This window comes from Pogona vitticeps, chromosome 2 (genome assembly GCF_051106095.1).
Source record: "Pogona vitticeps strain Pit_001003342236 chromosome 2, PviZW2.1, whole genome shotgun sequence".
NCBI lineage: Eukaryota > Metazoa > Chordata > Lepidosauria > Squamata > Agamidae > Pogona > Pogona vitticeps.
In genome coordinates, this window is record NC_135784.1 from 130,348,164 (window position 1) to 130,374,606 (window position 26,443).

Sequence of the window (26,443 nt, forward strand, 5' to 3'; positions counted from 1 at the left end):
AAAGGAAAATTTCTTACCTGAAAACTAGGCTTGTGGTCTTGGACCCACCAATCAGGAGTGGTAGCTATTACCCCATTTTCTAGGAGGGAGTGAATAGAATTCTTCTTTGAACAACCAGAAGAGTTATGGGCAAGCTTTCACTGTCCACTCTGCGATAACTTGAAGAACAAGTAAGAGTTTCTGGATCCAACTCTTTCAAATATTTCCAGGTAAGAAATCTCCTACTCTAGCTCTGACAAAAATGACTTATTTAATGCAGAGTCAGGACAATCAAGGGGGAGAAAGGCTCAATATATTCACACAGAAATAAAACAAATGTCAATACAAGATGCACACACAAAAAGGGAAATTGCAGAATCTATCAGCTCGTCTGCTCTCCAAGCATAGACAGATACCTATTGTATTGGGAATTCTGTTTCTTCAAAAGAAAGTCCAGTTCAGAGGCTCATGAAGAAGAAGAAGATAAGTTCTCCTGATTTCTCTATCATGTTAAGATATGTAACACGAATATGGAAAAAATAAGATGCAATGGCACTTTCTGGCATGTTTCATTTTTTTAAAAAAGAGAATTCCATTTCTGAAGGCCTCTTGCTAAATAATAAACTTATGATCACTACATTGAGGTAGGCAGATGCATAATAACCTAGGCAACACTCTCTAATGTTACATACATTCTGAAGCATTCTTCCAAAGATCAAAACAAAGATACTTATTACAGGTCAATGGAAATGAACTTATCAAATATTTTAAGCATTCTGGCTAGCACCCTCTTCTACTGTGAAAAACCAAAACAAAAATTAAAAAAGCCAGTTTCTCCTATTGAAGTAGCCATCATTTTAGCACAGTAATTCTTCAATTCCTACCCAACATTTTAATGCAATTTGTTTGCTCTCTCAGTAACATGCATGTAACAGTAATATGCATGTTGCCTGAAAAACGTGAAATGGAAGAACTTATTTCATTACTTCATTCTTCTTGTCAGTTCTGTCAAGAACAAAAACTGAATGGGAGGGTTCTAATGCAGGAGAAGTTAGTTTCAAATTTTCCTCAAAGAAACAGGACATGAATGCTAATTCTCTGGCTATACTTCTAGAATGTTCTGTTGCTCTTCCACACAGGCACAAAACCAAAGGGAGAAACCACAGAGACTAAGCCAACAATCTGAGAATTCTTCCATTGTCCTGCAATCTCATCAAGTAATTAGTTCAATTTCATAAAGTTCTGAAGCCTAATCTTCTAATGAATGCCTTGAAATTCAGATTAGTGTGGCCAAAACACTTTAGCAAGCCAAGCACTAACTTCAGAGACATGGCACCACATGTGATTAACCTTTTCAACTTGGATATTCCAGGAAATTCTACATCTGAAAAGAACATGGAGACTTTAACACAAGAAGCAAGGATATCAACTGAGAGTACTTCCAAATCAAGGTCCTATTACTCCTGCTGAGTCTCTTTCTTTCTCCCACTAGCATTAATTTTATACTACTGCTCTAGAAAAGGGGACTTAATACTCACAAGCTGATCAAAATTCTTTCTGACTAAATATGAATGAAGACAAGTTGTTTTTCAGTTTATAATCATTGCCATTATCTTAGAAATGCAGAGCTAGAAGGGACCTTGAGTTCAATCCCTGTCATGGAGGAGCAGTGCGGAATCAAACAACTCTGGCTCCGCAAAGCTATCCAGCAGTACATGCAAGTATGTAATTTTCTTCTTATGTGTGGGTTGTTCTGAACAAATGTGGCAATCCTGAGATCTAATTAATATTAGAGTCAAGAACTGTAACTGTCCCACTGAACCTGTGTAATTATGAGAGAGTCAATGTGAGACTCTCACATTGAGGAGGGACATGGTGGCACTGCGGGTTAAACCACAGAAGCCTCTGTGCTGCAAGGTCAGAAGACCAGCAGTCGTAAGATCAAATCCACATGATGGAGTGAGCTCCCGTCGCTTGTCCCAGCTCCTGTCAACCTAGCCGTTCGAAAGCATGTAAATGCAAGTATATAAATAGGTACCACTTCAGTGGGAAGGTAACTGCATTTCGTGTCTAGTCGCGCTGGCCACTTGACCACGGAAACTGTCCTCGGACAAATGCTGGCTCTATGGCTTGGAAATGGGGATGAGCACCGTGCCCTAGAGTCGGACATGACTCGACTAAATGCCAAGGGGAACCTTTACCTTTATCAATGTGAGAATATCCCCTCAGGCTGGCCCTTTTCTTTCAAGAAAGTCATATACATATTTTTCTGGCTCTTTGCAGTTACTGTTCAACATTGCTATACTGTGGGAATAGCTCATTTCTGGCACATTTCTGGTCTGCCAGAAATGAGTTCCAGCTCCTTGTGTGCCCTTATGGGGGAAGCAAGTCTCTTATGCCTCATCCTTTGCAATGTGCAGGAAAGAAATGCCAAAATATTCCTATACCAAGAAACAGAAAGCTTATGAACTATGTAATACAGTATTCCTAGATCCTTCATGATTCTCAACAGCAGGTGCAATGGAAGAGATGAGTTCTGTTTTATATCACAAACTCACATTACTGTTTTACTTGTCTGTTATCAAGAGTCTTTATATATAACCATGTATTCCTTGCCACTCTGTAAATTCCACTTAAAATTAAAAAACAAATTCATGCTCATAGAAGATTATATACTGATCCAGCACCTTTGTAAGCAATTACAAGAATCTGTTGACAGCCTACAGAAAACTATGGCCCTCATTCCATCTATAATCTTAAAAATGTAATACAAACCAGAAGCACAAAAGAGACAGAAGAACCACTAAGTAACAATAGTGATCTATCAAAGGCCATGTGAACTCTGAGATAGTGAATCTGCATTAAGACTCACTGGCAAACCTACCAATGCAAAGGCACTGAACTATGTACAGACTACGAACTGGGAATCTCTGCCCATCCATTCTATGCAGCAAAAATAATTATACTTTTGACATCAGCACTACTAATTCAGGAGAACTAACACGCTCACTTACAACCATGCTTTGATGACAACATATTCACACTACTGATATGTTCAAATTTCATGTAGGGTAGTAAACATAAAAATAGATTCTTATATTCCTGTAACTGAAATTCTAGGACAAATGAAGATACAGTGGTGTCCCGCATAGTGACGTTAATCCGTTTCAGGATTAATGTCGCTATACGGAAACATCGTTAAACGGAACTAAAAAGCCCATAGAAACGCATTAAAACACGATTATTGCGTTCCTATGGGCTTAAAACTCACCGTTGAGTGAAGATCCTCCATAGGGGCAGCCATTTTCGGTGCCTCTTAAGCGAGGAATCCGTCCAGAAAACAGCGACGGCCATTTTGAAACCGCCGATCAGCTGGCTTCCCCCTACCCAGTTCCCACCCACCCCAGTCCCCAATGCTGGGAGGCGCGCACAGCCGGGGCTTGCTATCTCTCCCGGCCTCCCCCCACCCCCTTCGCCGATGCCGGGAAGAGAGTGCAGCCAGGGCTTGCTATCTCTCCTGGCTTGCCCCCACCTTCCTCGCCGATGCCGGGAAGAGAGTGCAGCCAGGGCTTGCTATCTCTCCCGGCTTGCCTCCACCCTCCTCGCCGATGCTGGGAGGCGCGCACAGCCGGGGCTTGGTCTTCCTCCCGGTTCCCACCCACCCCCCTCGCCGATGCCGGGAAGAGAGCGCAGCGAAGGCTTGCTCTCTCTCCCGGCTTGCCCCCACCCCACTCGCCAATGCTGGGAGGCGCACACAGCCGGGGCTTGCTCTCCCTCCCGGCTTCCCCCCACCCCAGTCCCCAATGCCCAGAGGAGAGCGCGCCCGGGGCTTGCTCTCCCTCCCTTCTTCCCCTCCACCTCAGTCCCCGATCCCGGGAAGGGAGCTCAGCTGGGGTTTGCTCTCCCTCCCGGCTTCCCCCCACCCCAGTCGCCACCGCTGGTAAGCTGGGGGAAGGTATGGGGAAAAATCGCAAAGCGATTTTTCCCCATAGAGAACATCGCAATACGATCGCAAAAGCGATCACAAAACTTCTTCGGTATGCCGATTCGTCGTTAAACGAGGCGCCCGTTAAGTGAGGCACCACTGTACATTGCATATATATTGCAGTGTTTTAACCAAAAAAAGATTATGAAACAAAGACAGCAACTTAAATGAAGAACTCTCCTACTACTAGCCAAGATGGCAGAAGAAAACTCAAGTGGATGCAGGATAGAACAACTAAATTCTATCCTGACAAAATGTTATGCTTTGTTTACATCTAACTCTTAAATCATCTTGAACAAAGTGATTGACTACAAATTCCACAATCCGCAATGTATAATAATGCTTCAAGCCTGGTTATGGAACAGAGATGGCTTTGGTCATATATGCCAGGAACCTGACAGTCCCTACTGGTTCTGCTGGACATCTCAGTGGTTTTCAATACCACTGACCACAGTAGCCTTCTGTGGCACTTTTCTGGGATGGGACTTGGAGGCAATGTTCCACAATGGCTCTGATCCTTCCTGGAGGGAAGAATTCAGAAGATGGGGTTGGGGTAATCCTATCTGACACCATAGTGGTCCGGACCCCATATTATTTAACATCTACATGAAACAGCTGGGACAAGTTGTCCCTAGTTCTGGGATGCAGTGCCATCAAGTATGCTAATGACACCAAACACTATCTTTCCTTTCTGTGTAATTTCAAGGAAGCTACTCTGTGCCCAAATCAGTATCAGTTGTCAGTAATGGACTGGATGAGGATTAGCAAAACAAAATGTAAATCAGAGGTGGTCCTGGTCAGGCAGAAGGCAAATCATGGGATAAGGATTCAGCCTGTACTGGATGAGGTTGCCTGGAAAGTCAAGTTTACAGCTCAGGTATGCTCTTGGATTAAACCTTGAATTTGGATGCACATAACTCAGCGGTGGCCTGGATTCCCTTTGCACAGTTAAAGCTAAGCATCAGCTGCACCTGTTCCTTGATATAACTGATCTGGCCACAGTGACACATGCCTTGTTTACAACTTATTTGGATTATTGCAATGCATTCTACATGGGATGCCTTTGAAGACTGGTCAGAAATTTCAGACAGACTGCTAACTGGCACTGGTTACAGGGAACATATACACTAAGACCCCTGTATCCTTAAAGGAGTGGTTCCAAGCCCCCACCCAGGAGATGCTGAAAACTGTGAACACTATTTTAATAGCAAACTCTACAAAAAGCATGACATGAAATATACTGCATTTCTCTAGTCGACACTATGCACAGCATGGTCTATGACTACCTCTAGTGGCCAGTTCTAGTAACTTCATATTTAGAAATAAATATTTACAGGATTTTTCTTTTAATACTTTTAGTATTTTTGGACCATGGATAAGCAAATCAGTGGATATTCATCTTGCAGATGCAGGGGTCCTACTGTAACTCTGTCATCAGACAAATATCTTCCTTTGCAGGTAGAAGTCTGAAAAATAGGAAGAGCTGAAGAATGCTATATTTATTACATTAAGAATTTTTTTAGGTTTTAAGAATGTTTTAAAATTCCTTTAAATCTTGGTTTTAATATTGACAAATGTTTAAATTTTAATATAGTTTTAAATATTTAAATATTATTTTAAAAACATAATTTTAATTGTGGAAAGCTACCTTGGACCCCAAATGAATGAATGAATGAATACTCTTAGAACTGCAGATCTGGAAAGGACCCTATGGATCATCAAGTTCAGCCACTGTTAAGGAAGGCACGGTGGGTAATCCAACTCTCAACCTCTGGCTCCATAGCCAGAGACCTAAACCACTGAGCTATCCAGCAATTCGTGCTAAAAGCCAGTTTTCTCTAAACTGAGGATTCAGCAAACACAGCTTTATATATCTGAAGAATTTTACTCCTGTTTTCCATCTACAATATAAATGCTTGTATTCTCAACTGCAGATGGGGCAACCTGCTTCAGAAAAGAGCATAACCGGCAATGAATCACTTTGAGAAACAATCCCTCCCTGATTCTGCATATAATGAAAGCCATTGTTTTCTTACCTGAAAAAAAAAAAAACATCAGTGCAGCCTGACCAGCCCCCTGATCACAACCTGTCAACCAAGCAAAATATACCTAATAGGCAATTAATTTCATGAGGACTGTACATACTGTATCACTACTTCCCTTTACACTACCTTCAAGGAAAAAATATGAAATAACTTATTCACCAGTTTCGAATATTTGAGGGGTATTTGGTAAAGCCTCTAAAACAGTGTATCCCAAACTCAAAAACCTAACCTCACAGGGAAATTATCCTTCCTGATGCTTAAGATTTATCTTCTCAGATGAATAAAACAACAAACAGCATCACAAAATCTATCAAAATAGTTGTTTTTAGGCTAAATTTCCATTTAAAATAACTGTACAAAGAGAACCCACAATGATTAGAAAGCAGGATTCAATTTTGCAACAATAAATTTCCTTAGCTACATTATGTACCGACCTCATCAGGTAGCAAAGTAAGTTAAATATCCAACTCAAGAAGAAGTGCCATGAAAGAAGATGAACGCTACTGATGAAGCCCCACTTTTCCAAAAGGATGCAAACTTTTTAAAAAGATGGTATAGCCATTTGTTAACATTCCAGCTTCTAAAAATAAATCTGAAGGGAGACTCCAGTGCAATTCTACAAGTTCTATAAAAGCAAGTCCCAATGTGTTTGCTGTGGCTTACCCCCCAGGAAAGGGATACAGGGCTATAGCCTAAATTACACAAAATAAATTATTTTAAAAAGGAGGAGGGGAATGGATAAAGCAAGCCTCCAACGTTTCATAATGCATTTCAGCTGTTTTTATACAATTTACATAATGCAGCTGGATTCTTCTCACAGGCTACAAACCATGTTTGCTCCTGAAAAGGATCTTAATTCTGTACTCTTGATGAGAGATGAGACTTCCTGAAAGAAACCAAACTCCTAGTCCCATATAATTCAGTGGGATCCCCCCCAGGCTGAAAAAAGGGTCTGGGAGCTCTCAAATGGCAGAAGGTGAAGTAGTGCTCTTACCTCCATGTCATTTGTATGCCACTTATTTGCTCCCTCTGAAAAGCGCCCACCTACATCTTTGTGAGTTGCTAGGATGCCCTGTGACTTGCAAGGCTGCATGGAGGAACAAGTTGTCTTGGAACCAGTGTCTCAATGCACCCTTGTGAGTCACAGGGAATCTTTGCAACTCACAAAGGTGGAACAGGACGCTTTTCAGAGGAAGCAAAGAAGCCAATAGAGGTAAGAGAGCTGCTCCACCTCCTGCCATTTGACAGCTTCCTGTCCCATATTTTGGCCTGGGAAATTCCTGCCAAATTATGGAACGAGGAGTTCATTTTTTCCAAAAAAAACCCATCCCTACTCTTGACATAGAATTTTCAATGCTAAATACAGGACATGATTATTCACTAAGCAGTACCTCTCCTAGAGTGAGCTGAAATTCACAATATTCTTGGACAACTGGCTCTCACATAAATTACATTTTATCTCCACTTGCTTAATGTACTTCATTAAAAATACTCAAAATGCATAAAGCAAAATTGGCACCAAACCAGGAGTAAATTTATGAGCTTGAAAGTAGGGGTTAATATTTGATGCAAGAAATAACTGAACTCAAATAGTTATAATCTAGAGAATCTCCTATTTAGAAAGTCACTGCTAAAAAAAAATTATAATAGTAAAGAAAGCCTTTAATGGATTAACTAACCATAAAGAAGAAAGGCAAAGCTGATCAAAGATGAAAACCTGACAGAAGAAAAGAGTAAGAAGCTATTGTAAAGAGAAAGGAAGTGTGCAACCAGAGCACAAAGATGAAGAATGGACAGTTTCTGTATTCTAACATGGAGACTTAAGTTCTGAGCCCTGAAAAATCACTGGACATTTTATGAAAGGTGATCCTACTGGATGCCAGAGTTTCTGCTGACCAAATGTTGATATTCCTATTTTTAGATAAGGAATGTGAAATTTGGTAAGAATATCTGTTTGAAATGTTTCCATTTTCTTATGTTCAGATATATCAATATCAGGAATCCTTTCTATGACCTCCTATAATTACTTGAATAGATTCAAAATCAAAGATAGGAAGAATTTCTAAAAGAAGAAATAAAGCTGATATATTCAATAGAGACAAAAAATGCTCAGGTATGTAAATGGAGCAGCAATATGTACAGCAAAAGCAGAAGCATACTATAATGTACGACACAAGGAAACATTGTACAAAGGAAGTTACAAGCACCGGGGAAAGTAACAGGCACAAACTGCTAAGGAGCTTCACTGAACAGACTCCTTAAACTTTTTAATGGAATAAAGCAAGTTTTTAATTTTGCTACACTTGCAGCTGGAGAAGTCACCTGTCAATCCAGATTGGTGGATCTGAGGACACAAGGCTTATCTTTCAAAAGGTATTCTATTATGTGATACCACCAACTACTCTATACTGCACTTAATAATGATTCGCTGTATAACAATGTATATAGCACATTACCTGGAAAAGTTTGTCTAGTGATGACCTGCAATCCACGCTTTGCAAGTCTGATGTTTTTATTAAAAGTAAGTTACACATGAGAACAAAAACTAGCCTACTTGGAAAGGAGCAAACATTGGTCAAGATAATCATTGAATGAGATTAACTGTAGGGGGATAACTTACCAACAAATGACAGGGCTTTTATGTATAGTTCAATTCAAAGCAGTAGTCTCAGTTTAAGACTGTGGGTAAAATAGTTTATTATTATTCTAACAACCAAAATTCATGTGAAAATGTTAATGTGAACAGAATATTGTACGTCTTAGTCCAAACTACAAATTATTTGAACTTCCTACAAAATGTCAGACAAAAAAAATTGTTTTATTTTCAAAATGGTCCCATCTGGTGGAACCTCTAGCTATACTCACATGTGTGGATTCTGAAAAGGAACTCCAGGGTTCAATGTAAATCGTGCTGTTGATTTGAAAGGTGGGTTTGCAAAATTCAGCTTCAGTGCTCTGCGCTTACCTGAGAGATAAACAAATACAAAAAGAGAACTCTTGTTGGCAAGAAGCCATAGATTATGACATTATCAATATCTGGAATAAACCGGGGGCAAACAAAAAACTCTTAATAACCTCACTGAAGAACATTTCATATTAGATCTGAATAATTTCTATTATAGCATTAGTCATAATATCAAAAAGGACAGATCTCCTGTCCTTAACACAAAACTGACTCACTGAACTAATCTCCACCAGAGAGATCAATTTTCTGTACTAAATATCGTCCTTCTCTTCATAACAATTGTACCAGAGAACAACTAAATGTAGTAGGTTAACAACAAAGGATATTTCATTTGTTCTAGTTTTTAGTAACCTGGCTTAATAAAAGTAAAGAACCCAAACCTACATCACTCATCAGAAACACTAAGATGAATTGGCGGCAGAAGCGGGAATCCCAGGCATGGAGGTGCCTCGAGACCCCACTCTGGATCCACCACCAGCGCCAGCTGCTCCGGATCCTGGCCCACCGCCTGTCAAAGCGCCAGCACCGTGGCTGCAGCCACCTCCTCAGGTTTGGCTGTGGGGGGGGGGTAGCGATCCGACAACTTATGGCTTGAATGCCCGCAGAAAGGGCCCTGCATGCCAGCTGTTGCACCCGTGCCATAGGTTTGCCATTGCTGTTCTAGACAGACAATCTGTGTACAGCAGAGGAATAAATGTGCATATACTTAAAAGTATGATATTAGAATGTGCAGGTGAATAAGGCAAGAAAGTGAGGATGCATTTGCACTTCTTCATAAGAAATGAGAAAGCAAATATGTATATGCACTATTTGCTCTGCTGGTGGCCGATTTAAAAGTGTAGAATTCCAAATCAAAAAAGTTCTCTTTTCCACAAATGACAAAATATGCAGCATACTGATATACATTGGCTGGTATCCTAATGCTACTCCCAATTAAAGCAGATCCACTGATTAAGTGAGACCTACATATATGTAGACTTACCATTTAGCAATTGATCCAATACATCAACTCTCTAGTTAATACTAGTAATAGTATGCTGGCCTTTAATAGCTCTTATCATTGAGTGTAGGACTGCATAAAGAAATGTATTTTGCTTGTTCCATCTCCAGTCCACAGCATGTGCCAATTAAAAACTTTGACTATCTTAAGGAGGAACATCTTGAAATACTTGACAGGCTCATGTTTTATCAGAAACTGTATAATGAAGTTAGCCAGTGCCACATTATATCTGTTGTCTGACAACCTTTTCATACCCCGCTCTCTCATAGAACAAGTCTTCATGGCAGGAAATAGGGAGGCCTCAGTTTGAAAAATAAAGGAGATAAACTGCGAAATTACACCACAATTACCACTTAGCAAACTAACATTTACAGTGAAAAGAAAGGGATAAAAACTGTTATGTTAACACAATACTAGCCTCAAAACATATATCAGAAGTTTGATTCTTATTAAAATTAATGTACTTTTAGAGTAAGAACTGAATAATCTGGGTTTAAAAATAATGTATTATTATTACTGTGATTTAGTAGCAATATCTGGTATCTGCCATATTGATACTAAACATACTTGGATAGTGATTTAATGTCAACTAAGTGCATTTAGGAATGTAGCTGAAGCCCCTTTACTGGGTTTGTTTCATCCTGTTGTCTATCCACCCTATCCATTTTATAAACAATGGGAATTGCATTTACTTCATAATATGAATTATCTTAAACAATTCTGCAAAATGAAAGCTAGCTGTTATCTTTGTTAAGGATGAAAACTCGCTCTCTGACAGGTGCAGTTACTTTGTTCTCAAAAAATACACCAAAAATGATTAAAACTTCAATCACATGCTAATGTTTACAAACCAGACTTCAAAAGAACTGAACACCAAACACAGATCATAAATTACTGCACATATGAGATACAACCAGGTATCACTTACTCTCAAAGCCAGCATGAATGTTTTACTTGTAAAGTCTATATTTTATTGTATTACACCTGAAATATCTGAAGAAGTGAACCTGTCCATGAAAGCTTACATTAAAATATAACACTTCGCCTTTAAGGTGCCAGGGATTTTTGTCTTTATTATTATTTATTTATTATTATTATTATTCAAAAATATCAAGCACAGTCAATCAAAATTATAAAAACATTGACTGGTATTATATAACAGATACAAGTTTTAACAAAAAAAATGCAAGTATCTTTTAAAATAAACATACAGTGGTGCCTCGCTAGACAGTTACCCCGCATGACAGTTTTTTCGCTAGACATTGGCTTTTCGCGATCACTATAGCGATTCGCAAAACAGTAATTCCTATGGGGGAATTTCGCTGGACAATGTTAGGTCCCTGCTTCACAAACCAATTTTCACTAGACGACAATTTTGACAGCTCCTTCTGTGCTCGCAAAACGGGTGTTTTCAGGACATAAGCTTCGCAAGACAGCGATTTAAACAGCTGATCGGCAGTTCGCAAAGCGGCTTTCCTATGGCTGATCTTCGCTAGACAACGACGATTCTTCCCCATTGGAACGCATTAAACAGGTTTCCCCCCAACGGGGAAATGCTTTTCGCTAGACAATGATTTCGCTAAATAGCGATTTCAGTGGAACGGATTATCGTCTAGTGAGACACCACGGTAGTAGATATGCTGTTCCTAATATTGCCATTTTTTTGTAATGATGTTATTTCTGAGATCGGCAACTGCTTATATAATACTATGTGAAATTTCTTGATACAGTTCCCAAAGCCCTGATGACTACGGGGACCACTAAGGCATGTTTCAGCCAGGTCTCTGTATTTTTTTAGTTTTTCCAAATCTTTATCTTCAACCTTGGTATTCCTGGAATTGTAACATCAATGATTGAGACATTTCTTTGTTCTGTTACTACTCTGTCTAATGTGTTGTGCTCAAGGTTTCTATCAGTGTGGATCCAGAAATCCCACAAGATCTTGACTTCGTCATTTTCTGATACCTTCTCTACTTGATGTTCCCATTGGTGTTTGGATGCTAGCAAGTTATATCTTTTGCATAATGACTAGTGCATTAATTTTGCCAATCTATCATGTCTAATTTTGTAATCTGCTTGTGCAAGATCTGAACATTTGCAGATGAGGCATGACGCAGTTTCAACTTTTTCATGGCAGAATTAACATTTGCTGTTAGCACTGATCTTAGCTTTCATCAGATAGATGGTCTGGACTCCTTGCTCTTGTGCAGAAAAAAAAATCAAACCTTCAGTTTCTTACTTAATGGTCCCGAGTTTTAGCCATGCTCATATTGAATTATGATCATGCTTTCTATCAATATTTCTCAGGTGTTGTCCATGTAGTGGTTTATTTTTCCAACTGTTTAATTTATTTTTAAATGGTTGTTTCTTATATTGAGCTTTTTTCCCTGCTGCTTTCAAAATACTCTTCATGTTGACTGCCTTAAGCAATTTTTTTCTACTTATACTAATACAATCATTTAGCTTCTTTTTTCCTCCTCTTCTTCTTGCTGTATTTGCAGTAAACCATAGCCTCCAATTTTTCATAGTAAATATAATCTGTGCACATCATTTTTTGGAGGTTGTGTGTGATGCATGTTCCTTAGTTTTCCGTGTTTTTCAATCCAATTTTTCTAATTCATTTTGGGTACAATCTATTATTTCAGCTGGAGATGTAATTACTGGAACTGGCATGCATTTATGGCTTTGATTGTATTTCCACCATTTAATTTTCATTTTAAGATTTTTCGCAATCTTTTGTTGTATTCCCTTTCTGTCAGTTCTTTACCTTTTGTGTGCAGGATGTTATCTACTTCTAGTATTCCAAGGTATATATAATTTTCATCACTTGATAGTTTGTTGTTGTTGTTGTTGTTGTTAGTTCCTTTGGGTTTTGCCGGTTAATTAAATGGCTATTTCAGAGACCTGCTTGCTAAATTTAGAGTGCAATCCTTACCTGACATTAAAATCTATTCAAACTAATGGCAATGATTTCTGAGTAGGCATGCAGAGAACTGTATATTTACTTCCAAGTTTCAAACTGAACTTCGCAAGGAAACAATCAATAATTCAAATTACCTAAGATACCATGCTTCAAAACAGAACAAAACACCACTTTTCACTGTACTGTGATTTTTGTCCCCCCTACCTTTAGTATATGAATAAGACAGAAGTTTTATGGCACCATAAAGACTAATTGCTATACAGTATTTTAATAGGAGCTTTCGTGGACAGATCTGACAAATTGGAAGGATGTGTCTTTTAAGTGGGCTTGAAAGCTTACATTAAATTTCAATGTGAGCTTTCAAGCCTATTTGAAAGATACATCCACTTCTTCAGACCTGTCCACAAAAGCTCCCATTAAGATATAGCAGTTAATATTTACGGTGCCACGTTTTTCTCTTTATTTTTTATTTATACAGTGGTGCCCCGCATAGCGACATTAATCCGTTCCAGGATTAACGTCGCTATCCGGATTCTTCGCTATCCGGGCGGGGAAAACCCATAGGAACGCATTAAAGTGGTCCTATGTGATTCAGATAGGTGGGATATAAATTAAATAAATAAATAAAATAAATAAACTCCGTTTAATGCGTTCCTATTAGGGAAAAACTCACCGGTAAGCGAAGAATCCTGGATCCGGCCGCCATTTTCGCTGCCCGGTAAGCGAGGGCAGGGCGCAAAAATGGTGCGGGCCGCCATTTTCTGCACCCAGCGGCCATTTTGGAACTGCCGATCAGCTGTTTCCAAAATGGCCGCCGGGTGCAGAAATGATCGCAATGCAATGTTTAGCCTATCCAAACATCGCAATGCGATCGCATTAGCGACCCCCAAAAACGGGTCGCTATGCGGATTCGTCATTAAACGGTGCGCTCGTTAAATGAGGCACCACTGTATTTTGGTTTTGCCTGATATGCTAGCATGGACTAGCATACCTATCTCTTCAAAGACAAGTATGAATTTGTAACACCTTATAGAATTTTTGATTTCTAGGCACAAAGAATAAGAGAATGAAGTTCATTATATATGACTCACTATGTGACATGAGGGACGTGGTGGCACTGCGGGCTAAACCACAGAAGCCTTTGTGTGCTGCAGGGTCAGAAGACCAGCAGTCATAAGATCGAATCCACGTGACGGAGTGAGCTCCCGTCGCTTTGTCCCAGCTCCTCGCCAACCTAGCAGTTTGAAAGCATGTAAATGCGAGTAGATAAATAGGTACTACCTTGGTGGGAAGGTAAAGAGCATTCTGTGTATAGCCGCGTGGCCACGTGATAATGGAAACTGTCTTTGGACAAATGCTGGCTCTACAGCTTGGAAACGGGGATGAGCACCGCCCCCTAGAGTCGAATACAACTGACTAAAATGCCAAGGGGAACCTTTACCTTTACCTATGTGAGACACAATGATCCTACATTAGAGAAGTGCAAGGTAACCTGCAAACTGAAAGAGAAAACAGGAAACGCCACCTTTTTGTTTTACAAACCCACAACAGAGACAGACAACAGCTGCTAGCTTAGATTCTTGGAACTGCGGTCTGAAACAGGAACACTTCCTGTTGCTGGAATGAAATCAGTTACAAGGGTTGGTCTCTCCCTACTACCCCCTGAAGTAAGTGCAAGGCGTAAGAAGGAACAGAGGGCCAAACAGGAAAGCTCCACGGGGCTCAAAGGCTCCTGATTTATAAACTCAAATCAAAGAGGCTTTGAAAATTGAGCCATTGGGCACAGCCTAAAAGTAATGTTGGCTAGCTTTTACTGGTTTAATATTGTTATGTACTATCAACATTTTCTAAATGATTTCACAGTGACAGGATATAGGATCTATTCTGATGCCTTCTGAGCCAGGAGACAGAGAGGTTACTTTCCTGTAACCATAGTTCTTCGAGTGGTCCTCTGTAAATCCACACAGATGGGTTTTACTGCACCTGCGCAGGACTTCTCAGAATATTCTAGAGCTTTAAAAGATGTGATTAGGAGGACGTTGCCCTGTGGCGCGCATGCTCCACCCGTCCGTAATATCTCAGTTCCGAAAATGTCCGTTGCTGTCAAGGCTCTGACCGAAACAAAGCTCAAGATACTAAGTGATGGATAGCGGGGAGGATGGGCAGGATGTGCGGATTCACAGGGGACCACTCGAAGAACTATGGTTACGGGTAAGTAACCTCTCTTTCTTCTTCGTGGCTTCTATGAACACACACAAATGGGTGACTAGCAAGCTCACTTACCAGAAGGAGGGCTGTTACACTAACAATGAAGTCAGCACAGCCCTTCCAAAACTTGCTTCTTTCTTGGCCCTGACACCCAGACAGTAATGCATCACGAAAGTCGAGGAAGTTGACCAAATGGCTGCTTGACAAATATCAGGGACTTCAACGCCAGACACAGCCAGGCAGTGGAAGTGGCCATTGCTCTTGTAAAGTGCGCTTTTACCACATCTGGCGGAGCCTTGCCTGCCAAGTCATAAGCCAAAGTAATGGCAGAGACAATCCATCTCGAGACTATCTGTGAAGAGGCCAGAGAACCTTTCCGTGGGCCATAGAAGCACACAAAGCGTCTGGGAGAAGTTCAAAAATCCTTAGTCCTGGAAATGCAAAATGCTAAAGCGCGAGGAACATTGAGGGAGTGCAGCATACACTCAACATCAGAAGAGGGAGATGGAAACAACGTTGGAAGAATCAAAGGCTGATTAACATGGAAATCTGAAATCACTTTAGGGAGGAAAGTGACATCTGGGTACAAGACAACTTTGTCTGGATAAAACTGAATATAAGGAGTGTTAACCTGAAGGGCGGCCAGTTTGCTTGCTCGACATGCAGACGTTATAGCTACAAGAAAAAGTTTTGAGGGAGAAAAATTTAAGATGTGTCAAAGACATGGGCTCGAAAGGAGGCCAAGCGAGAGCACAGAGAACAACTTGGAGGGACCACTGAGGGAGTGGAGGTCGCACAGGCAGGCGAATGTTCCGCAAGCCTCTAAGAAACATCTTGAGAGTTGGATGGGAAAATAGACGAGAGACCTCAGATCCAATAGGCTGACAGGATGTTATTGAAGAAATATAAACTTTCAATGTGGAGTGGGCCAAACCTTGATCAAACAGGTGACGAAGAAACATGAGGAGGGTACCAGGAAACAGGAACCACTGATAAACCTCTTGATGCAACAAATCTAGAGAAAACATTCCACTTATAGGAATACAACAATTTAGTAGAGGGTTTCCTAACTTTGTCCAGTACCTCCACTATGACAGGGGGATTCTACACGCCATGAGGTGTAAAGGTTCCAGGTCGGGGTGACAAACATGTCCGTCATTCTGAGTCAGCAGGTGTGGCCAAATAGGCAGTCTCAGGACTTCGGCTGCTATGGCCCTGAGAGGAGTAAACCAGGGTTGTTGAGGCCACCATGGTGTTATTAAGATGGCATCGGCTCACAGCTGGCGGAGCTTGACTATTGTCCGCTGGATAAGAGGAATGGGGGGGGGAAGGTAGAGGAGGACATTGCCCCAGTCTACCATGAACGCGTCGCCTAGGGAGTTCATGCCATGTCCCGCTCGAGAGCAGTAGCTGCTGCATTTCGAGTTGGTCTGAACAAAGGCAGACTCCCTTCGGGCTGTGGAGTATGACCTTGCTACTATCAACCAATCATCTATATACAGAAAGACCATGGTGTTGTGCAGATGAAGATAGGCAGCTACAGGAGCCATATAGTTTGTGAAAGTTCTTGGAGCAGTGGACAGCCCAAAGGGGCGGGCACAGAGTTGGTAAGCCCTGTCCATGAAGAGGAAACGAAGGTATTTGAAGTGACATTCGTGAATGGAAATATGGAAATACGCATCTTGTAGGTCTATGACCACAAACCAATCGTCTGGAGAAAGCAGTGGGATAACGGATTCCAGGGAGACCATGTGAAAACGCTTCGGATGGATGTAGGTGTTGAGAAGTCGCAGGTCCAGGATGGGGCAAAGGCTTCCATCGCATTTGGGGACGGTAAAGTATAGAACAGAAACCGTTTAGAACATCTTGGGAAGGTACTCATTGGATAGTGTATCTCTGGATGAGCAGAGAAATTTCATCCTCTAGGGCAGATGAGTAAATCGTATGTCAGGGATAGTCGAGTGGAGGTCAGTCGGTGAGTTCTAACAGCTAGCTGTGTTGTATGACAGACAGTACCCAAGAGTCTTTGGTGATAATGGACCACTTGTCAAGAAAGGGAGCCAGACAGGAATGACGGGGACAGCCAGGGAACAGATTTGGAGGGATCAAGTCAAAAATAATTATTTATTGTAAGCTGCCCAGAGACCTCTGGGTAGAGTGGGCAGCATATAAATTAAATAAATAAATAAATAAATAAATAAATAAATAAATAAATAAATAAATAAATAAATAAATAATATTGTTTATTCTTTATTGCAGGTCGGCAGAAAGGTTGTCTATGCTGCTGAGCTGGTGCCTGAGAGCGGAAAGAAGGAGCAGCTGAAGATTGGACCTCTATGGAGATGGAGTGAAATGTTTGTAAGAATGATAAGGTTGCTGATATGATTGTTAAAAAGTGAAGGGTCTGCACCACTGAGTGCGATTGTATCTAGGCTGCTGGATGGAGTACGAACGGACCATTTTGCAAATTTTGTGTAGATTATCCATCACTTCATCGGTCTTCTCGTTAAAAAACCCAACTCCATCAAATGGAAGATCCTCAATGCGGGGTCTAGCATCATCACTGATTCCCGCAGAGCGCAGCCAAGCATGTCTTTGGAGGGAGATGGCAGAAGCCAGAGCCTTTGAGGCAGCATCAGTCGTATGGCGAGATGCAAGACGCTGCTGCTGAGCAAGAGTAGTGGCTTCTAGATGAGTACTGAGTGCATCGGTCCTGATCTCCTCGGGAGCAGACTGAAGGACAGGAAGTATTTTGTTTCACAACTGCCTGTGATAAGCGTCCATTGCCGCTTGATAGTTGGAAACTGTCATTACAAATGAGGCCAAAGAATATAAATGACAGCCAAGAACATCCAACTTTCTGCCCTCTCGATTAGTGGGGGTGACTGTTGACCGGTTACCAGCACGAGACTGATTAAACTAGACAATAATAGAATTTGGAGCAGGATGTTTGACAAGGAAAGCTAAGTCGGGACCATGTGTTCGATAGTGATTCTCAATCCATCTGGAAACTTGGGGGAGGTGGATGGCTTGTCCCATGATTCTTTAATAAGGTCCAGCATCCCTGGTATGAAAGCCAGACTCAATGGAGGATATTTATCCTGATTTATATCATCGAAGACAAAGTTGTGCTTAGGGGGAGGAGGTTGCTCGATATTGAGCTCCAACGACATGGCCATCCGAAGAATGAGTTGGGAATAAGAGGTAAAGTCTTCAGAGGGGGATGGAGGAGGAACATCTGCAACATCTGAATTCGGTGTCGGTAAATTCAACTGAGACTCCCTAGAAGCTTCAGAGGGAGGATCATGTTCAGAAGCTGCCGAAATAAGAGGAATTTCCAGAGATGGAGAGAGTTGGTGAAGGAGAACACTGACAGGCCCGAGCAGCTGAAAAAGAGATTGGTGTCGGGACATGACAGGCAGATTGGGATCTAGACGAAGCGGTTGTGGGGCGCAATGTCGAAGCTGAGGGCACCAAAGAAGCGCACAAACACTTGGATGGAACAGGCTCATGTCGAGCAGAAACTGGATTGCATCGAGGGACATCTGGCTGAGATAGATGGTGCTTAGCTTTCTTAGAAGTCGACTCGGTACCATAAGATCGGGTTGATAATAGGCTCAATGCCAACTCTGAATAGGAGGAGGCAACGGTGATGTGGGACAGGAAGCAACAGTTAGAACTGGATATGGAACAACTGATTGGTTCAAAATTGGGAAAGGAGTACAACAAGGCTGTATATTGTCCCCCGGCTTATTCAATTTATATGCAGAATACATCATGCGGAAGGCTGGACTGGAGGAATCCCAAGCTGGAATTAAGATCTCCGGAAGAAATATCAACAACCTCCGATATGCAGATGATACCACTCTGATGGCAGAAAGTGAGGAGGAACTAAAGAACCTTGTAATGAGGGTGAAAGAGGAGAGTGCAAAAAACGGTCTGAAACTCAACATCAAAAAAACTAAGATCATGGCCACTGGCCCCATCACCTCCTGGGAAATAGAAGGGGAAGATATGGAGGCAGTGACAGATTTTACTTTCTTGGGCTCCATGATCACTGCAGATGGAGACAGCAGCCACGAAATTAAAAGACGCCTGCTTCTTGGGAGGAAAGCGATGACAAACCTCGACAGCATCTTAAAAAGCAGAGATATCACCTTGCCAACAAAAGTCTGAATAGTCAAAGCTATGGTTTTCCCTGTAGTGATGTATGGAAGTGAGAGCTGGACCATAAAGAAAGCTGACCGCCGTAGAATTGATGCCTTTGAATTGTGGTGCTGGAGGAGGCTCTTGAGAGTCCCCTGGACTGCAAAGAGAACAAACCTATCAATTCTAAAGGAAATCAACCCCGAGTGCTCACTGGAAGGACAGATCCTGAAGCTGAGGCTCCAATACTTTGGCCATCTCATGAGAAGAGAGGACTCCCTGGAAAAGACCTTGATGTTGGGAAAATGTGAAGGCAAGAGGAGAAGGGGACGACCGAGGACGAGATGGTTGGACAGTGTCATCGAGGCAACCAACATGAATCTGACACAACTCCGGGAGGCAGTGGAAGATAGAAGGGCCTGGCGTGCTCTGGTCTATGGGGTCACGAAGAGTCGGGCACGACTAAACGAACGAATGAACGGTGATGGTGAGGACTCAGATGGGGCATAAACGTAGCGAACACGCTTGGGATGCTCACAGTAATCCTGTTCAAATTGCGGATCAAACTTGTCAAAGCAGTATCAATAGCGTTCACCACGTCGGCCGACCTCTTAAACAGGCTCTCAATATTCAGAGAGGGACGCGGGACAAAGATTACCTCCTGATACTGAGAAGACAGGGAAATATGGTGCTGCTTCGCTGCCCTCTTATGTTGAGGGGACCGCGAGACCAATGCCTCCGAGTTCGAGAGATGGATGACAGTTGTCCACTCAGTCGAAATAGGGCTAGAATGGGCCAAGGCCAGGCTGGAGGGTGGTGAGGCTTAGGAATCCGCTTAGCTTTCTTTTGTTTAGTCCTGTCCTTCTCCTTTTGCCTCTTATCAGCTCAGACTGTAGCTGAAGCCAAGGATTTCGACACTGAGGTCGATGTCGATGCCGAGGGGGATTTTGGCTTGGAAGCCTTGGTAGCGGCTTTCGGCAATGCAGTAATTGGAGCCGGTGGGTGAGAAGGCTCAGACCGAGGCACTGGAGTGGAGGTAGGTTCCATCGTGGGGCTGGCTGGACGGCTTGAGGATGTTAAGGATTTTTTTTTTCAAATGGGACCGAAGTCATTGCAGTCGGAGTTTAAGAGCTGGCTTTGTTAATTTTTTACCATCTGGACAGGAGTGGGTTTGGTGACTTTTGCCCAAACAGAACAAGCAACAATCGTGGCCATGAGTAAAAGGAATTTTATTGGCACACGTCGTACAACACTTGAATGGGCCTGAAGAGGCCATTAAAAAGGGTGGGAAGGGGGGAAGGTGGAAGAAAAATAACTTACAGGGAAATGTCCGTAAATAAAAACTGATCAAGTTCATAATCCAGGAACTGAAAACGTAAGGCAGTCCGTAAGATCAAAAAAAGATTGAGAAAATCAGAAAATTACTCTAGTAATCGCTACAGAAGTCCAATTTCAGCAGCAGCTAAAAGGAACTGAGGTATTATGGGCGGGCAGAGCATGCATGCCATGGGGCAATGTCCTACTAATCTCGTCTTTTTAAGCTCTAGAATATTCCGTGAAGTCCTGTGCAAGCACAGTAAAACCCAATTGTGCGCATTCACAGAGGCCACAAAGGAGAACCACCAATAATTATTCGCAAGGCATGGGATGCATATGTTCTGAAAAGCTAGTAAGCTTATATAAACATTCCAGAACCCCGGCTGCAATCCCGTTGTGTAGTTAGTGCAAATAGCATAACTTTTAGACACAAATTTTGCTATTAAGCAAAAATTTGTTGCACACTATGTCATGCAACTCAGTTGGCAACAAATGTCTACACAGATTTCTTAACTTACAATAATTCACTTCTAAAGGGTATGCTTGTTTGCCACAGGATTTGAACCACTGTATAACACACTGTTTTATTTATGTAAATCTGAAAGAGAAAAATACTACTGGACAAAAAAAAAACTACACTGCACAACGAGCCTATCATGGTTTGCATGTTCCCACACTGTGACAAGTGGGAGATATTGTTTTTTTGTTTTTCCTTATTGTTTATTGTTTAATTGTTTACTTTGTATATTTTTATTTTTTGTTATATGTATTTAAGTCTGCATTTTATCTGTCTGGAAGCCGCCTAAAGTGGTCGTTTCGACCAGATAGGCAGGGTATAAATAGAATAAATAAATAAAATAAATATGGGACGGATGAAATGCTGGATTCATTTTCTTGATCCTCAGTACACCTTATGAGCTAACTGCTAATAAGCAATGGCAGGTACAGTAAACTACTAGTGAACAAACCATTACAGTAGATTGAAGTTTGGTAACTTTGTCTCCCCCCCCCCAATAAAAACAGTAATATCCTTACAAACTCAATCTGCCCAGCAGCGAACATACTAATTACTAGCAGTCTATTACATTTGAAAAAAAAAAACACTACAAAACTAACACCTTATTTTAAGACGCTTCTTGAATCTCCATACTCACAAGATTGACTTCTATGCTAAATCTAACTACCACCAATATTAAAAGATGAATGGAGCTAGCAAAATGACACAGTCCAGCCTGGAGACTGCAGAAGGAATTCTGTGCACGATCAACCCAGATTCATGCATGTTCCTTTATAATCATTTCTTCCCACATTCCTGGATGAAGTTCAAAGCAATTGTTTGGAAACCTGTATACACTCTAGATTCTGCCCCCTCTCACTTGAGGTGGAACAGCAATGAGCCAATTCCTCTGTGCCTCCCAAGAACATTTCTGAATGTTTCCAGCAAGGCCATGTGAGACAGAAGCAGTGATGGACACCTGAGCATAAGATTCTATGGACAGAATTCCACTTCTACAGTTCTCACTGGTTAAAAGGCGGGGTGGTGGTGATTTTTCACTTTTTCACCCTGCAGCCCTAATCCAGTAATCTGGGAGACTAATTTATTTATTATCTATTTATTTATTCGATTTGTATACCGCCCATCTAGCTACTAAGACCACTCTGGATGGTATACAACAAAATAAACAGCAATAGCACATGAAATAATACCCACATAAACATAACAATATAAAAAATCTGAATAAACATACATCAATCAATTAAAATTAAAAAGAAAAAATAACACAGAAAACAGTTAATAAATGTAAGGTGGTGGAATTGGTAACTTAAAAGTAGAAAGAACCTCTGTGCTCTGTTGATGTAGTATCTTGAAATGTCTGTCTAAATAGACTCTGTTTTCAAGAGTTCCTTAAAAATCCCCAGTGAAGGGGCCGGGTGAATTTCAGGCGGGAGTTTATTCCAAAGATGTGGCACAACCCCTGAGAAGGCCCAATTCCTGATCTTCTCTTTGGGGGCCTCTCTCAGGGTCAACGTCCTCAAACTGTAAAGCCTGGGATGATCATGTAGATCAGGCAGATCTCACTGGAAGAAGGCGTTCTGCCAGGTATCGCGGTCCCAAACCATTTAGGACCTTGAATGTCAATGTCATCACCCTGAAGCTGGAACAGAAATGAATAGGCAACCAATTCAAGGAGGCCACAATAGGGCAGATAGGATGGTATTTATTTACTCCACACAGTAGTCTGGACCTGCTGAAGTTTCCATAGGAGCCTCATAGGCAGCCCCACGTAAACAGCATTACAGCAGTTTAATCTTGAGACTACCAATGCATGGACCAGCATAGTGGGGGACCTTGTGTCAAGGTATGGACACAGCTGGGAAATTCACCTAAGATGGAAATAGATGGAACAGATCACAGACATTAGGGACAGCCACCTGCAGGACCTCCCTCTTGTCTGGACTAATCAGTGTTAATGTCAGGAAATGGCACAGGGAAGATGGTCCAGGGTTCATATTCCTCCAACCCTTCCATCAGTAGGAGCCTCCTCAAGATGAAAGACCCTCCTGCTTTCTGAAATGCAAATCTGAATGCAAGTCAGTATACAGTGGTGCCCCGCATAGCGAGGTTAATCCGTTCCGGATTAACCCTCGCTATGCGAAATCGTCGCTAAACGGGTAGGGGAAATACCTTTGTTACTTACCCGTTCAGCGAGGATTCCAATTGCCGGCAGCCATTTTCGCGCCTTCGCTAAGCGAGGGCAGGGCGCGAAAACGGCTGCCGGCAGCCATTTCCGGGCTTCCGGCGGCCATTTTGGAACCGCCGATCAGCTGTTCGGTGGCTCCAAAATGGCCGCCGCAATACCCGATCTTCGCAATGCGGGTTTTCCCCATTGCGACGATCGGGGATGTTTCCGTATAGCGATCCCGAAAAAGGGATCGCTATACGGAAACATCGCTATACGGTGTACTCGTTAAGCGAGGCACCACTGTATTTAAGTATCTGTAGAAATTCAAAGAAAAAATTCTGAGCAAAATTCCTGTTATATGTGACCAAAGAGTACATTTCACAACTCAAAAATTCAAGAACTGGGCTTATTTACTTATTATTAACTGGTCTTCACATCATCTCACTATTACCCACCTGTTTTCATGGGCCATGAAACACTGCATCCCTTTGGGAAAATCAACAGAAGCCATGTGTCATTTTTAAAAGTTTCACCTTCACTGATATTTTAAAACAAAAGAAGCTCAGTCATGTGCCACCAGCGTAAACTAAGGATTGCAGACCAAAAGGCACACTGAAAATCACTAGGTACTGGACACAATACCAATCCCTTTGACTTCCTGTTACAACAAGCGTTTCTTTAACATTCTGACACATTTGGATTGTGAGTAGTACTGAAATCAGATTTCCAAGCAAACAAAAAATTGCAGTCTCCAATTCTGAATCCTGTGTTCTAGATTCTAACTCATTCCCCATTACAGCTATTGTCTCTCTATTGTTACTCCTACTAGGGTTCTCTGCACACTTCCATTGAACCATATTAGTGAATAACTTCACCTTAGAGACCTCTGCCAATCAGGTCATTGCTATGATTCAATTTGCAGGATCAGCTTGACAGCACAGATTCTATTGTAATTCACTATCTCCCTGGTACAGGAAGCAAGTGAAAGAAGAAGAACCAGGAACCCATTATCCCAGAATTTGTGTAAATCACACACATGTCATTAATAAGTGAGATACTTCTTTTAATTTCTTTTAGAAAACAATAATAGTGAAAACAAGAATGGCTGGGTTTTTTTTAAATGGTCCATATAGGAAGAACAGGAAAAAGCCACCAGCCAAACTGACTTTGCAAAGACTGGGAAATGTTCACTATATTATTAAATTGGTATTTTAAAAGATTACAGCAGCTACAATTACTATACATTTGAGTACTCTATCAGTCAAAGAGGAAGAAACTGAAATACACAGCCAAGGCTGGATTGCTTCTCAAAGTTTTTCTCCCTGGCACCACTAATACATCTTCCAATGTTTGGAAAAGGCTATGCATCCTGCCAGCTCACCCCCATCCTCATGAAATCTGGACACTATTTGATATGCTTCCATTTATTTGCTATCTTTTTCAACACTGGTAACTTTAATACTATCTCTTGACTTTATGATAAATTTTCAGCACAACCTAGCTGGCTATAAGATGCCTTTGCTGAGAGATGTTTTTGTTATGTTTTACAATAATGCAGAGACCAAATTGTTAACATGCACTGGATTATGGAGAAAGCCAGAGAGTTCCAGAAACACATCTACTTCTGCTTCATTGACTATGCAAAAGCCACAGTAAACTACGGCAAGTCCTTAAAGAAATGGGAATGCCTGACCACCTTATCTACCTCCTGAGAAACCTATACGTGGGAGAGGAAGCAACAGATAGAACTGGATATGAAACAACTGATTGGTTCAAAATTGGGAAAGGAGTACAACAAGGCTGTATATTGTTCTCATGCTTATTTAACTTACATGCAGAATAACATCATGCGAAAGGCTGGACTGGATGAATCCCAAACCGGAATTAAGATCGCCAGAAGAAATATCAACAACGTCAGATATGCAGATGATACCACTCTGATGGCAGAAAGTGAGGAAGAATTAAAGAACCTCGTAATGAGGGTGAAAGAGAAGAGCGCAAAAAACGGTCTGAAGCTCAACATCAAAAAAACTAAGATCATGGCCACTGGTCCCATTACCTCCTGGGAAATAGAAGGGGAAGATATTGAGGCAGTGACAGAGTTTACTTTCCAGGGCTCCATGATCACTGCAGATGGGGACAGCAGCCATGAAATTAAAAGACACCTGCTTCCTGGGAGGAAGGTGATGACAAACCTAGACAACATCTTAAAAAGCAGAGACATCACCTTGCCGACAAAGGTCGGCATAGTCAAAGCTATGGTTTTTCCAGTAGTGATGTATGGAAGTGAGAGCTGGACCATAAGGAAGGCTGACCGCCGAAGAATTGATGCTTTTGAATTGTGGTGCTGGAGGAGACTCTTGAGAGTCCCCTGGAAAGAGAACAAACCTATCCATTTTGAAGGAACTCAACCCTGAGTGCTCACTGGAAGGACAGATCCTAAAACTGAGGCTCCAATACTTTGGCCATCTCATGAGATGAGAAGACTCCCTGGAAAAAACCCTGATGTTGGAAAAGTGTGAAGGCAAGAGGAGAAGGGGACTACAGAGATCGAGATGGTTGGACAGTGTCATTGAAGCTACCAACATGAATCTGACCAAACTCTGTGGAAGACAGTGGAAGACAGGAGGGCCTGGCGTGCTCTGGTCCATGGGGTCACGAACAGTCAGACACGACTTAACGACTAAACAACAACAACAAACAATAATGCACAAGTAATTGTCTTCCAAAACCAACTGATTATTTCATATCCAAGAAAAATACAGTATATGTGTAAAGGCAAAGACTATGCCATTAACCACCAGGATTTAGATATTTATGAACAGATAGCTACCTCCAAAAAAGCCAAATATATTGCCATTCTTACAATACAGTGAAGTTATGAATTCCTTACATGGATTTCAAATTGAAAGCAGCTAAGCTAACTTCCATATAAGTTCCTAGTTTTCAGAAACACTGAGTTGTAATATGTCCATAAGTCAGAACATCCATGCAAAAATACAGCACATACAGTGGTGCCTCGCAAGACGAGCACTTCATTTAATGAAGAAATCGCAAAACGATGTTTCCTATCGGTTTCTTCGCTTTGCGATGATCGGTCACCTGCTTCGCTAACCGATTATCACAAAACGAAGATTTTCGCACAAGTGATCAGTGGTTTCAAAATGGGCGCTGGGTAAAAAAATGGCCGC

The 26,443-nt window shown here is 41.6% G+C and overlaps 1 protein-coding gene across 13 annotated transcripts in view; it reads right to left on the reverse strand.

The window, feature by feature from the left end:
* Positions 1-26,443, reverse strand: part of MAP2K4 (mitogen-activated protein kinase kinase 4) — a 74,884-nt gene that overhangs the window by 38,827 nt on the left and 9,614 nt on the right. For 6 of the 13 annotated variants that reach the window (XM_072990428.2, XM_072990429.2, XM_072990426.2 and 3 more), the window contains one exon: positions 8,875-8,974. The exons of 1 other annotated variant lie outside the window; for it this stretch is intronic. In XM_072990428.2, the coding sequence (XP_072846529.1) occupies positions 8,875-8,974 (100 nt within the window). Of the gene's footprint in view, positions 1-17; positions 3,370-8,629; positions 8,689-8,874; positions 8,975-13,988; positions 23,478-23,707; positions 23,739-26,443 lie in introns of those variants that run through there. 6 more of the 13 variants (XM_078385948.1, XM_078385947.1, XM_072990431.2 and 3 more) reach the window with 5 other exon arrangements.